This window comes from Mycteria americana, chromosome 4 (genome assembly GCF_035582795.1).
Source record: "Mycteria americana isolate JAX WOST 10 ecotype Jacksonville Zoo and Gardens chromosome 4, USCA_MyAme_1.0, whole genome shotgun sequence".
Taxonomy (NCBI): Eukaryota; Metazoa; Chordata; class Aves; order Ciconiiformes; family Ciconiidae; genus Mycteria; species Mycteria americana.
In genome coordinates, this window is record NC_134368.1 from 73,555,326 (window position 1) to 73,570,058 (window position 14,733).

Here is a 14,733-nt window from a genome sequence, read left to right on the forward strand (position 1 = left end):
GGGACGGGGGCATGGGACACCAAAAAAAAAACCAAACCACAAAAGCCACAACCCTGAGAGAATAGTGCGACCTTGCAAATCCTTGCCTGCACACCTTCCTTAATAATACTTTGCAATACAAAAGTTGGAGTGGGAGTTGATGGTGTTTTCCTGTTGGGAGGATTTCTCAATGCAATAGTTCTTGTTTTAACCAGATGACTAGCTGTTTAACAAGAGGAAAACTTGGTACAGGATAGGCACTTTTATTACTGAGTTGGCACGCTGGCTTTGGTCCAGGCCCTGTCTTACAGGGACCAGGCAATATTCCCCAACTGAGCATGTGCTAGTTCAGTCCATCAGGGAGAGCTGATGGCTTCCTTGTGCATGATTTTCTGTGTAAGTAGCTGGTTTTTGTTTGGTGGTGGGGGAATGGGAGGAAGTAGTTGTGTTCCTCGCTTCCCCTCCTGCTGATTTTTTTTGCCTATAAAGAGAATTTATTATTCCTGTTCAGTTCTAAGGACAAATGGATGTGTATCTAGCCTGTAACAGCTCTTTATTGTTTCTTTTGAAGGCCAGAAAAATGTCCTTTTTAATAGTGCATCTTGGTGATAATCTTCAGAATGTTAGTATTAACTACATGGGTAGGGAATCTTAAAATCAGGAAAGAAATAACAGATGTAGTGTGGAGGGAAATAACAGGTAAGGAATTTATTGATTGTGATGGACTAATGTGATTCATTGTAGCAACAAGATATCTTAAGTTTCATTTTCCTGAGATAGATGGGGTGGAGGTGTGTGCTGGTGTCCCATTATAATCTGCAAAGAAAGAAATTGATTCCTGTTTCGCTGCTAAGCTGCTGATGTAATACCAATATAGTGCCTGGAGAAATACTTGTGACTGTAATTACGAAGCAGATAATTACCTAGCTGCTTATTTAAATAACACCCTTCTGGAACTAGATGCACAGCTTGGACCTATAATAGCTATTGTGAAAATAAGCGTGTCTCGTGCAGCTTCTGTCTACTTTTTTTCTTCACAAATGTTTTGATAGCTCTAGTAGTATTACCCATACATTATCGTACTCTAACTTGTGTTAATGATTATATGTGCATGTTATGTTTTTCTCGCAGTGTCTGTCTTTGAGCTTTTTAAGTTGTTGGTATTTTATGTAAGGTAGTTATGATCATTTGTCCAACAGCTTCCACTAAAAGTAGAAGTCACCTCTTGCACTAACTCCAGTGAAACTTCTCGAGAATCTCATGGGTTCATCTTGTAGGATTCCCATATAAATTTAACAGAAAAGTGAAGAACTTGGTGAATGGGTTTATATCAGAGCTGCTCAAATGGGTCAGCCTTGCTTATGCTTACAGGAAAGTGTGCAGCCATCTGACAGCCAGTGGAAGAAAACGAAGGGTGCTCATGCTGTGCCTTTACTGCTTGCTTCATTTTTCTTCACATGGAGACTTTTCTAATTCTACCACTAGGAGAAAACAGCAATGTGTTTTACAAGAGCAACATTTTTATTGTTGCTGTCTCTTGTGCATGTTTGAAATCTAGTCATCAAGTGCCTTATTTTAGTTTTGGTCCATACAGAGCATGATGATATGCAACTGCCATTAACTCACCTTTTTAGCTCAAGTAGCAGAAGATGGGTGCAGTGGGTTGAGCTGCTTCAACCCTGCTGATAAACCACGTGCCTGTCATTGTGAGGCTGTGTTACAGAGCTTCCGCTTGCTTAGTTTGCTCTTTCAAAATAACTTCTAACTTCTTACTCAGCTTAAAAAAGCCAAAGACTCAGCGGCTGGACTGTCCAACTCAAAGGTTCCCTTTGAGGAGTATGCCTGCTTGGACCTGCTGGGGGAAGTAATTCATCAGGGCTGTGTAGTAAAGAACGTGTGGCTGCACCGGGCTGTACATGCCAGAAGAGGGGATGTGAGGCAGGGAAGAGCCTCCTCTCCTGAGAACCAGCTACTGTCCTTGCCTCTTCCACAAAACTCCTCATGACGTTTTTGGAGTTGGTCTCTAATTGCATCCTTTGTGTACTGGGTATCTAGCTTCAAGATCACAAGTTGACGGGGAAAGGACATCAGCTGGTCTCTAAGGGTTACAATGCAAGCAAGCAGAGAGATTCAAGCATTACAAGATGCCACGTAGGATTAGCTACTCTCCAAAGTTTCTTAAACTAGATATCCAGATTATTAGACACCACCAATTTTAGCGTAAGGTGTGTGTGTCTGTTCATTGTGTGTATATTGAGGCTGTTAACATGCTTGTGCTGTGGGGCAGATTTATGAAAATAAGTTGATTTAATAGCTGTGAGGCATTCTGATCTGGCAGTGATGAGCGGGACAGAAGAACCCATGAGGAAATGCATCACTGTGTGTGCAGAGCAGGCTTTCAGTTCGGGTTGCAGTAACCAAGATGTAGCATCACGCTCAGAGGGATGAAGTAACAAAGTACTGAGCAGCTGCTCGTGAAGCGAGGGCTGTGTCCAGCCTGCCTGCTGAGAGAGGCAGGAGTCCCTTTGGGGGACTCTAGGAAGTAAGTGTGCGATTTAAGACTGTACTGTAACGCATGCGCAGAGCCAGGCCAAATTCAAGCTCTACAACCAGTTACAAGACGGGTGTTCCCTAACTTGTGAGTTTGCTTCTCTTAAGGTTCTTTTTGTGTAGGCTTTTGCTGTGCAGGGTGCTTGATTGCCGTGTGCTATAAGCAAGCAGTCGTGAACAGGTGACTTGACTGTTACTGCAAATACTGGAATCCTTTCGGTTTTGGCATTAAGGAGACTGCCAGGCCTTAATGCTGAATTCAGGTCATGTGTGGTGGTTACAGCTGACTGTGAAGACTGTGCAGATGTTTTCACTTAGTAGAACAGGAGGGTCCTTTCTTCTAGATATTTTTTGTTTGTAGTAAAAGGTTTAGGTGTACTGCTTTCTCTTTTGCAGGCCTAAGCCTAAACAAAGAAAACCTCAGTCAGAATATTTATACAGGAGGTAGTAGCAACATACCACTGTCCTTTCACTCAGCAAACATGTGTAATGTTCTGGTGCAGTATTTCTAATGTATTGTTCCTCTGATGATTTTAGTTGGGTTTTTTTAATTTTCTTTTTAAAATTTTTTTAATTTTAGATGAGCTTAAACATCTCAATGTTTTCTTAGGATAAGTAAGTTCTGGTACTGAGATTCACAATGAGGAAGCTTTTGCCTGCTGTAAACCATGAATAATCCTTCTCACGTGTCTAAGATTTGGGCCTAATGCTGGAGCTCCCAGAGCCCACAGCCGTCTTCCTTGTATTTCCATAGGTAATCTGTGCTGTGATAATCAGAAAAAATATCACTGTATTTGGACTGGCAAAAATAAATCACAGAAATTATTTCAGATTTCATGTACAATATATTTCAGATGACGTTGCATGGAGCCCACGCTAGTCTTTTTTCTAATAGGACAGAAACAGAGTAGGACTCAACTCTGGAATAATTCCACAAGTAATATCTACTCTGCTTGAAATTAATATATTGTGTACATTCGACTTGATCTGCAGTGGGATTGAGGGTAGACTTTACATGATTCAGAAGACTGAGAATGAGCAGAAAATACTGCCAGAAAAAGCTGATCCAGAGGGCAGATAATATTGTCGAAGAAAAGCAGCATATATTGCTAAGATCTCTGTGTGTAAATATCAGTGTTACTACCCCTATCTTCACTTGGTACAGTGCAACATAGACTCCGTATCTGTGAAAAACATCAAGGAAGTGAATACTCTATAGTAAAGGATATTCGCAAAGCAGTGTCTTCTAGGAAGATTTTCTTGAGCATTGCAGGGGCATCTTTGGGACAGAAATCTGAAATTCCATGGCATTGTGGTGTTTGGTTTTTAGTGGTGTTTTTTTTTTTGTTTTGGGTGTTGTTTTTTGGGTTGGAGTTACAACTGAATTAAGTACACAAATGGAATATGTCCATTTTGTAGTGTCTTTTGGTTACTTCTGGAAAAAAACCCCAAAGGAAATTAATTTGGATGTTATTTACCCTATGTTACATCTGTTCTCCCCTCCTCTCTGCCCCATCTCTTACGTAGAGGTTGAATACGTGATTGTACTGGGGAGCAGGCAGGAGGGACCATGACTGTCTTGAGAAAGTGAGGACTACTTTAATTGTTCTCTGCATTTGTCATCCCTCTGGGTTAAAACTGCCCTTGTGGATGTAAATGGATTGCATCTTGGAGAAGCCGTCTCAGTAGGCTCCTGTTACACTGGGAAAATAGTGCGTAACATTTATTTGGACTTCTCTGACTACAAGAAAATTGTCAGATCTAGAACTACAACTGTGTGGCTGAACCAGTGCAAATTCCTGTTCTAGGTGTGCGCTAGGGCTGAATAAAGTGATAGGATTTAAAAGAAAAATTGGATGCACTAGCAAAAGTCTACAGCAGTGGTGGATTCAATAACAACATGCATTTTGGATGTTGGATTTAGAGTTCTCAGAATTTTGTGAATCATAAAAAGAAATTTAAAATATTATCTTTAAAAGATTTTATGAAAAACAAAACACAGACTTTTTTCCTGCTGCTTAGGCAGTGAAGTTTTGGCTCTTTGAGCTCAGATGTGGTATTCTGTTAGTTTACATGTTATTACAGCGAGAGAAGAGTTCCCAAACTGAAGAGTTTGGGAAAAGGTGTGGGTTTCTGGAGGAAACGCCTCCAGAAACTGTGCTGTTTCATTTTTAACCGCGTGAATCATGCTGATTTGAAGTCTGTTACCTGTGTTATTTCTTAGGGATAATACACTAAAAGACGACATCCTGTTCTATCTCATTTTTCTTCAAATGTGAAAAGCCAATGCAGATTTCCAGCATGGGCTGACAGTTGCTGGCTTGTACATTAGCTTAGCTTTTGTAATAATCCAACTTAGCTTTTTTTGATGACTTCTCATCAATTTCATAAATTGGTTTTTTGCATTGTACCAAAACATTCGTTAGCATCAGTTCCTAACTTTTCTTGCATGTTAGTAAAATTCTGTTTTATGAAGACATTCCAGAAAGGTATTTCGTTCTTGGGTTAGAGAGAGAATATTTTTCTTTTGTTAATGCTTCTTACTATTGGTTAATTACCTTTGGTTTTAAAAGCGTAGTCCTTGTTTGTAGCTGGTGTTACTTTCCTGGCTTTAGCACCCACCTACTGTCTTTCCTCACAACTTAATCTCTGGGTTTGAGTTCTTAAGTAATGGATATTTTCCCTCCATTACTCTAGTCATGGCACTTTTGGAATCATCACTTGTCCTTTTAATAGTTGACCCTTCATGGTAACCTCTCTTTTTGATAATGTAAATGTTTTTTGCTGTGAGATGTTTTCTACCCTTGAATAATTTTTATAGCTGTTACTGATCTTTGTTTTTCCAACCGCCTTTAAGTGATGAGAGGTAGACATTACAATTGTGTGGAGTATTTCATTGTTGGTCTCTTTAACCTCATGTATGGAGCTGAAACTGTTTCCCTGTTTCCCCCCTTACTCCTTCCCTTACTTGAACGTAGTTGTGAGAATAGTCCCTTTTGCCATAGTGTCCAATTGACTACGTCTGTTGAGGGATTTAACTGCTCTGACCCTCTCAACTCTTGTGCAAGGTCCTGCTTGATAGACTTAAGTCTCACGTTCAGAAGATTTGGTCCATGTTGTTTTGAAGACTAATACAGGGCTAAATACAGACACTACGTCATATCCGTCAGATGTTTTAAAACATGTGGGCACCAATGATATGGTAAAGCAGAAGCTGGGCAAGATCAAGCAGGACTTCAGAGCCCTTGGGGGATGAGTGAAGGTGACGGGCCCAAGTGATCTTCTACTTTATCTTGCCAATCAGAGATAGGGGTGCAGGCAGAGGTCGACACATCATGCAGATCAACACCTGGCTTTAGCTTCTGTGATCACAGGACATTCTTCAGTGAATACAGATTGCTGGGGAGAGAAGGGATCCATATACCTATAAGTGGAAAGAGAATCTTTGCTGGCAGATTGGCTGACTTAGCGAATCACGCTTTAAACTAATGAGCTTGGGGGATGGGGTCCAAAGCCAGGACACTTTGGTACTCACAAGCAGCAAGGTGGATGAGTGCACCTATCAGAGCAGTGATGAATGTGCCCCAACCCTCCAAAAAGGTGAGAGAGTTGACAGTCAAACTGAAATGCTTCTGTACCAATGCATGCAGTGTGGGTAACAACCAGGAGGAGCTGGAAAGCTGTCATCTGACCACTATCACTGAAACTTGGTCGGATGAATCACGTGATTGGAGCACTGCAATTGATGGCTAGAAACTGTTCAGGAGGGACAGGCAGGGAAGGAAAGGTGGGGGTGTTGCCCTCTGTGTTAAAAAATTCATTGATTGCACAGTGCTTTTTTTTTGAAACAGCAATGCACAGGTCAAGAGCTTATGGGTGAAAATTAGAGACCAAGTCAACAAAGGAAACCTTATGGCTGGTGTTTACAACAGACCGCATATCAAGGGGAGGATGTTGATGAAGTGTTCTTACTTCAACTACAGGAAGCATCACACTTGCAGGCCCTGATTCTGCTAGGGGACTTCAGCCACCCTGACATCCAGTGGAAAAGATGATCTTTAAAGGTCCCTTCCAACCCAAAACATTCTATGATTCTAAAACAAGTTTCTTGTGCTTCAGGAGGGAGAAGACCGAGGTGTTCTTCTGCAGACCCGACAGTTGAGGTGTGAGATGAACAATAGCTCTATTGGATAGCCTTGTCTATTTGCCATAGAAAAGTCAGGAAAAGATTTAAGTGTGCCTCTGTATGATAAAGCCAACATCTGAGAGAGTTTGAAGGTCTTGTTTGATTAGATTTTAAAGTACGTAACTGGTACTGATTTTATTCTAGAATTATTTTGAGAATACTTTGCAATATGTAGATAACACTGCTGTAAATGCTGTGGAATGTGCACCAAAGAATAAAAAAAATCGTCTAATAAAAAGTACCAAAGTGTTTTGCGGTGTTCGAAGCCTGTTCAGTCGTGCTTTGTGCTGAAGAGTATCGAATGTTTTCCTGTTTCAAGTTGTTGGCTTTAAATCCTCCAGGCACATACTAATCAATGCCTAGCATATAAAATTAGCTAATGCTCTTAACTGCAGTGTGGTACTTACTGTGAGAGAGGGTGCTATATATTTAAAGGCTTTGATGGAATAATGCCTCAATCTGTTGTACTCAGTAAGTTCGTTTTCCTTTCTGAACAGGATACAAGAGAGCTTCCAGAAGTCAGTCAAGATGAATATGGTGAAGAGGATCATGGGCCGGCCACGGCAGGAGGAGTGTAGCCCCCAGGATAATGCGCTGGGTTTGATGCATCTGCGTCGCCTCTTTACAGAGCTCTGTCATCCTCCACGGCACATGACCCAGAAAGAACAAGAAGAAAAACTTTACATGATGTTGCCGGTGTTTAACAGGGTAAGCTAGAGAATCGGCAAGAGGTGTTTTCTTTATTTGAATTGACTGCTCGTATTTTGTATTCCCAAGACCTTTGGTTCTAGCACAACAGAAGCTTTTCTTCCATTGGCATCCTTTCAGTTTTCCCCATCTCCTTGCATAGTGTTGCGTTAGTGGATAAACTTGTCGTTGGAGATTTCATTCTGTTACTGCTTTTTCTGAAGTGCAATCCACAGTTGCACGTAGACTGTCACAGACCTTTTCTGCAGAGCTTGCTGTTATTATGGAGTGATCTGATTTCCAACCTCAACTTACTCATAGCAAGTTTATACCCACTTGTTTGTGTGACAGCACTGTCCTTGAGTCTAAATAACTCTTCTCTCTTCTTCACATTTATTGTACTGATGCATATTTAGAGATAACATAATATCTCCTGTCAGACTTGGTTTTGCTAGGCTACACAAGCTGAACAATTTTAATCTCCTCTTGTGATAAATTCTGTAAATTCTCATCACCATTGTAGCCCTTTTCCTATGTATGGAGTCTGAATCCCTCTTCTTGGACAAGGGGGATTTTGAACAAGCAGTCTGTAGGGAAGATGTAATAGCCACTTGTACAGTGCCATTCATATTTCACTACTCCTTTGTGCTCTGGCACTGAGATTTTGTTTGGAGGCAGGACCGTGACGCCTGGCACTGGAATTAATAGCAGCTAAATCCTCCTGATGTCTTATGTCGCTCAGTTACTCTGTCACTTCATTGTGAATAATAACTTTGATGGTAGTTTTAGGGTCTTGATAAGAGCAGTAGGTACAGATCTAGCTTTCCTTTTTTTTCCTGCTGTGACCTGAACCCTTGCTCCTGAAGCTGTTCTTGGGTGATGGATTTGTGCTTGTATATACTACCATGGAGAACTGGAATAATCCAAAAACTAAAATGCAAAAACTTGATAGGAAAATCAACTCGGCTTTCTGTTTTTTTTAGACTGATGCTTTGTTGAAAGTATGGCTTATGATGGTGTTAGACATCGAACTGCTTATATGCTGTGTAGAAAAATTAATCCCAGTCAAGGCATGGCATTAATAGGATTTTCAGTCTACTAGGTAGCATGCTTTAGTGGATAGATCCCCTAAATGTCATTTTATTGCCCTAGGTCTTACTCCTAGTTCTACTGGTAACCTGTTATGTGAGTTTGGGAGACTTAAGCTCAGTTCATCTGCTTTCTCTTTAATTTATCTGCTTGGATTGTATGCCCTTTAGTTATGGACTTTCTTAATTTGTTTTTACAAATTAGCACAATGGAATCTTAATCTTGGCTTGAGCCCGTGAAGGCTATTTTGATGCAGTTATGCTTAGAAATCTCCCTCTGGTGGTTACAGGTGGCTGATGCTTCTGAAAAAGGGAATGTACCCACTGTAGCTCCTTCAGCATAGTTGTGATCTGCGGGTGGAGAAGAAATTTTTTCTTGGCCCTTGTGGTAGTTACTTGCAGTAGCATTGTATCTGTGGAAATTGCAACTGGTGATATAACTGGGTTTAAGACAAACTAGTGCAGCGATGCATGTCCTATTTCTGTACAGCAGTCTTTCCTTAGACTTTGATTAGACTTCAGAGATGAAAAAGAACAGTTAAGTTTTAATTTCTCTGTTGTTTCTCCCTTTTATCTTTTCCCCCTTTCTTTCTTACTACACTTTTTTTCCCCCCCTTTACACTGCTTGCTGTCTTTCTCCTTTACACTGCTTGTCCTAATTCTTGGTCCCTCCACTTGACCATGTTGAAGCCTAGTTGTAGTTGCCTCCTGTCTTTGCACCATTTGTTCTCTCTCACTGTCCTTCATTCAGCTTGTGCGTTGAAGCGTTCTGAAAAACGAATCAGTAGGCCCGAGTTTTCTTCTTACTCTGTCAAAATCAGCTCTTGCCTAACTAGTCTCAGCTACCATTTAGATTTCTTGAAAAGTTGAATGGTTTCTGCGATTTCCATCTGTGTGAATACATCCCCGTTTTTCCCTTGTTTATCATAGGTTTTTCCTTCCCCAGGTTCCCCATGTGTCTTTTCTATTCTTTACAGAATCCATCTGTGGATGGGCTCTTTTCCCTTCTCTAAATCCTAGAGACTCTTTTGTTCCCTTCTTTACTGAGCTGAACTTGATGCTGAAGACATGCATTCTTCTGTGCTTGCCAAATGTTTTGCTCTTGGATCCTACCTGTGATTGCGTCTCTTCCTCTTCCCCCTTGTTTCCTTGTTTGGTTTTAACATCACTGTCCTCAAACTCTGGCTGTTTTTAATCTGTGACCTTCTTGGAGTTGTCCTTCTTGCCATAAATACAGGCTGTTGCCAGATGTTGTCACTTCAGTTTCCAACCTCTGTAAAATCTGAATCGTAGTCTGGCACATTGAGGGAAGCATGTATTGTTTGTGTTCTTTCACTTCCTTTCTCTCAGTCCTTGATAACCATTATCAGTCATCAACGAACTGTTAGTGTAGCACAAACAAAACTAATTTCTCTTGGTCAGTCAAGTCTCATCTGTCCCTATTGCAGGGGGACTTTTTTCCTTGTATTTCATGTAAATGTATTCTTGCCTTCCTGTGTTCAAGACGCTGAGCAGTTGTGATGTCATCTATTTATTTCTACTTCCACAGTTTACTTTTTTAGGTTCCTGGTTAATGCCACCTTTTTCTTTTGAGGCTTAACATCTAGAGCCTGATGTGGCTTTCTTGACTTACCTGGTTTTGTGTCTTCTGGAGTGTCAACTGTCTGTGGTACAGTTTGTTTTGGAACAATCCTGCTACCTTAGTAACTCTGTGAGTCAGAGTAAGACAAACTCTGAAATTGATTGGAATAAAAAATAGAACAGGAGAAAGAATTTAATTTTCCGAAGAGTTTTATTTGAGATTTTTAGTGGGAGATATGGTAAATCTTGGTTCACTAAATTCTGAGATGACTTTCCTCTGAGACGTAGTTTTGCTGACAGGAAACACTAAAACATTGCTAGAAGTTCCTTTTTAAAAATTTTCTCATTTCTCAAACATAGTCCTTAGCTGCAAATGTTTTAAGCTGTCAGTTAATAACTTGATTCAAATTCAGACTCTGAATCCCTCAGTTACTTTGCATATTTATCTGGATTCTGTTGAACAGGTTTAAGTGAAATTGAGTACTTTTTGTGTTCCTGCCTTAAGTGAAGTCCGTGATAGTGTACCATAGAAGCATTATCTGTTATAAGATTGGGATGTCTGTGTTAGGAGGAGAAAACCCAAAATAAATTGTGGAGCTCAGATTGAGACTTCCGTGCTACACCTTGATGTGTACTTCAGAATGTCTCTTGTACAGAGTAGTGAGCTGTTGGAAGTGGGAGCTTTGCATGTTTGGCTGGAAGCAGGGAGTGTCTGTGTGTGTGAAATCCAGGAAGTAGTTCTGGAAGAAGCGCAATTTTTACTGAATGCAGAGATCTAGAGTGAGGAAGGTAAGTCTGCTTCCCATAGGCATGCAAGAGGCCAGCAACAGGCAGCCAGTTAAATAATCAGTGTATCCAGGAGCTCTTTTGAGGCTTTCTTGCTTAACCATGTATGAGTTTTGGGGTTTGGTTGGGGTTTTTTTGTGTGTTTTGGGTTGTCTGTCGTCCCCCCCCCCCTTCAGAGTTATCTGAAGTTTTGTGTGAAATGCAGTTCCATTTTCTTCCTGATATTTTAAGGATTATTAATCAGTAAATCCAGAGCAGCAAAAGCATTCTTAACTTTGGTTTATAGATACAATGTGTCTCAAACATGCTGTAGTTTAAACCGTCTTGCTAGTTCTGGTAATGAATGGGTTTACAGACCATTTCTGTTTCCTCATTGTTCAGGGAGGCTTATGAAATGATGAATCACATAGTAATGAAAAGCTAAATCGGTGCATAATTAACAAAAGATTGGCCGTCTGGAAAAGTACTCAAAAGGCTCCTTTCGGAGTTCAGTGTGTTCGTGGACACATTGCTCTACTGGTGTGGTAGTAATGCTTTTGCAGTATATGAAAAAAAGTGGATGGAATGATGAAGAGGCTGGTTTTGAATAAGTGGTATGTTGTTTACATCTTCTTGAAAGAGCCTTGCTTTTCCTTATTAAAAAGATGATTTGCTGGTAAAATGTTTCATATCCTATTCATGGTTTTTACTACCACCTTTAGTCAAAGATTATATCAATATCCAACGCAGATACTTGTTCTACATAGTGCAAACTTGGTTATGGGGCAACTAATTAAAAACCAGTTCACCTCAGTCAACCTTTTACTGTAAATTTGAGCTCCCTGCATTTCATGGGATCTGCTGACAGCTTTAGGCAAGCTCACGACGGGTAACAGGGCTATTAGTTTTTCCTCTTTCCTTGGTCTGAGTGAAAGATCTTTAAACACTTAATGATGGCAAGATGCTCTGCCAATGTGCATTCTAGTCTAGATAATCTTGATTTGGTTATATCAGTGAACACGTAAGCCTCGAGGCCCTCTTCCCTTCTTACAGCTTTGTGGAAGTTAGAGGCTCTCGGATGAACTGGGAGCTGACGCAGACAACTGCAAAAGGAGGTCTTGTGAAAAGTTTAGGGAAATTTGGATTGTCTGTACTGGGAGTGTTGTGTACTCTGTAATCCAAATGAGGGATGTTTTTCTTGGTCTGCCAAAAATAGTCGTCTGCCTGTAATGTCTGGGCTCCTGTTTGCTTTCTTAATTGATAATGGTGGTTGAAATTTCCTGTATGAGAAATGCTTAAATTTTTTGTAAAAAATATTTTTATTGTGAGGAAACTGAGTGTTCAATTTCAGTGTTGTATTTCTGGCTCCATTTCATCATGACTTTGCAATGCGAGTAGGCAGGAAAAATATTTTTGGCTATTCTGTAATGTGCCAGAGCGACTGATACTAAGGGGAGTAAGAAGTCAAACTTAGACAAAGGTTATTCTGTCTTCTGCCTTCTAAGTTTTCTTCAGTAATGTTGCAGTTTCAAGGTACTTGAAGGTTCATTGGTATCGCAATTATCTTGCATCCCTGTTGGCTGTAATATTGCGGATTTCACTGGGTGTTGCAAGACTTGAGTGACGTCAGTCAACTATGTCAGCAGCTCAGCTGCAATAGTATAACTGGGTCACCCAAGCAAAGGAGATGAGGGTGAAGCAGCTGTTGAGTCCAAATCAATTGTACTGTTGTAGATAGCTTCCTCTTTCTGAGAGGCAAATATAACATGTTGAACTGAAGTTTTATTAGAAAAATACTGTAATCTATTACACTTCCTGGCTCACTGGTGATACTCCTGCAGGTTATGTAAATAGCCACGAGGGAGAAAAATGTAAACAAGCAGAGAAGTATTGAGACTGTTCAGGTGTTCAGCAGGCTATTCTGTTTTTTTTGGCACTGACACAAGTGATGATACCAGAATTTGAATTGCATGCTTTGTTTGATAATGAAATTGTGGTTTTACTGTGACCGTTTTAGTGCAAGGGTTACATCAGAAGTGTGGATGGAAACTCCTTTTTCTGTGCAGTCTTGAATAAAAAGTAAATTACCTCAACAACTAGCTAATCCATTTTGAGATAATGTCATGTTCCATAGCTTAGTGCAATACCACAGTGTTAACACATTTCTTCCTGTTAAATGTGATTCAATAAATTATTTAATAGCCAAATTAATGCTTAATCATGAAGAATAAGTTACTAGAATTAAGTGACAATTTATAAAAAAAATTCCCTAGTAACTACTGCTCTTATGTTCAGGAGGATCTTAAGAGAGGAGAGTACGGCCTTGGGATGCCAGCAACGTGGGAGGCTTCCTGGTATTGTCAGTTTATTGAGGGAAGACTTAACAGGGCATTTCTACTTCCTAGTCCCTTCTAGAAGATTTTACACACACCATTCTGTATGTGCAGTTCACCCCTGTGGAATGTTTAGGTCCAGCAGATAGTAAAGGAGTTGCCCTTAAAAACAGAACTCCTCTTGGAGAATTTGCTCAGGTATCTAGTCTTTACCTCATTATGTGCAATCTCAGTCTTTTGGTGCTCTGTGGGGTTTTCATCTTGCAAGAAAACTTGTGATTCCCTCTTTCCCCTTCATTCATCAGATCTTACTTCCCTGAATGATGACTTAATTCCAACTGTGAATATATCTTAGAGCATGCACTGTGAAAACCAGTACAGTGATGAATACTGCAGCAGGAAAACAAAAACTTGTCATCTCCGTAGTAATACTCCTTCTTTGCCAAGGAAGGTGGCAGTTCGTAGTGATCCTTGTAAACTGAATGACTTTTTGATGCATCCATTTTTCTCTTGTTTTAGGTGTTTGGAAATGCTCCTCCAAGTACAATGACAGAAAAATTTTCTGACCTCCTGCAGTTTACTACTCAAGTGTCACGATTGATGGTGACTGAAATTCGACGGAGAGCATCGAACAAGTCCACAGGTATTGCATGAGGCACAAGTTTGGGCTTTGTGAGATGTGCATCATGAATTTCAGATCAGTCAGAATACTGTGAGCTGCCGTCCACAGCAACTGTGAAGGCTCAGAAATTGAAGTCTTCACAGCAAAAATGTGTTGTCTTCTGTTTCTTTGGGCTGGGAGAGAGAGGAGGAGGAGGCTAGAGTCTTCCTCCCTGGGTTATGGAGAAAACTGAGTTCCACCAACTTGACAACACATCAAAGAGAGAGGAGTGAGCTAAGTTGCATCACCTACTAGTAGAAGGAGACGAAGAACATGCATGTGGACAGCTGCTGTATCTTGCCTGAGGTGCCTGTTGGTGCTGTGTTTTGTCCCTCAGATATGTTAACATTCCAAAAACATGCATTTTAAAATTAGCTGGTGGTCTGGAAGCTAGTAAGATGTGAAAGTACAGCGAGTCCCATATTAGGACCAACACCACCAGCCCTAGAAAAATGTTCGTGGACCCCTCTTTTGCTCTGTTTATTAAATGTTAGGGTGACATTTGGTTCTGTTGAACCCTGAATGTGTCAGAACCTGACCACATATTGAGAGTTGCATAACTGAGGACAGTGCACCAAGAAGGCATGTTTCATTAGCTTTCCTCTTTTGATTTCCTCTTCTCAAGAGGAGTGCTTCCGAGAAGTATCAAGTTTTTGTCTACTAGATAATTTTAAGATCTGTGCTGGCTTCTCAGTTTGGATTTGGTGGTAAATAAGGAAATAGCAGGCTGGAAAAGGCTGTGCAAATTATTACGCATGAAGTCAGGAGTCACAAACTGTGCCAATTACAATTTCTTTCCATTTTAAGCAGAGAGACTAACAGTGAAACATTCCAGATGGCTAAACAGATATCATAGACAAAACCTGTTCTCTATGGGTAAACAGACGCAAAATGTCTTTTCTT

At 40.5% G+C, this 14,733-nt stretch overlaps 1 protein-coding gene across 5 annotated transcripts in view; it reads left to right on the forward strand.

The window, feature by feature from the left end:
• Window positions 1-14,733, forward strand: part of WDFY3 (WD repeat and FYVE domain containing 3) — a 180,794-nt gene that overhangs the window by 49,615 nt on the left and 116,446 nt on the right. For 4 of the 5 annotated variants that reach the window (XM_075500913.1, XM_075500916.1, XM_075500917.1 and 1 more), the window contains 2 exons: window positions 7,213-7,423; window positions 13,689-13,812. In XM_075500913.1, coding sequence (XP_075357028.1) covers window positions 7,244-7,423; window positions 13,689-13,812 — 304 coding nt within the window. In that variant the 5' untranslated portion in view covers window positions 7,213-7,243. Of the gene's footprint in view, window positions 1-6,648; window positions 6,693-7,212; window positions 7,424-13,688; window positions 13,813-14,733 lie in introns of all 5 variants that reach the window. The other variant, XM_075500914.1, reaches the window with a different exon arrangement.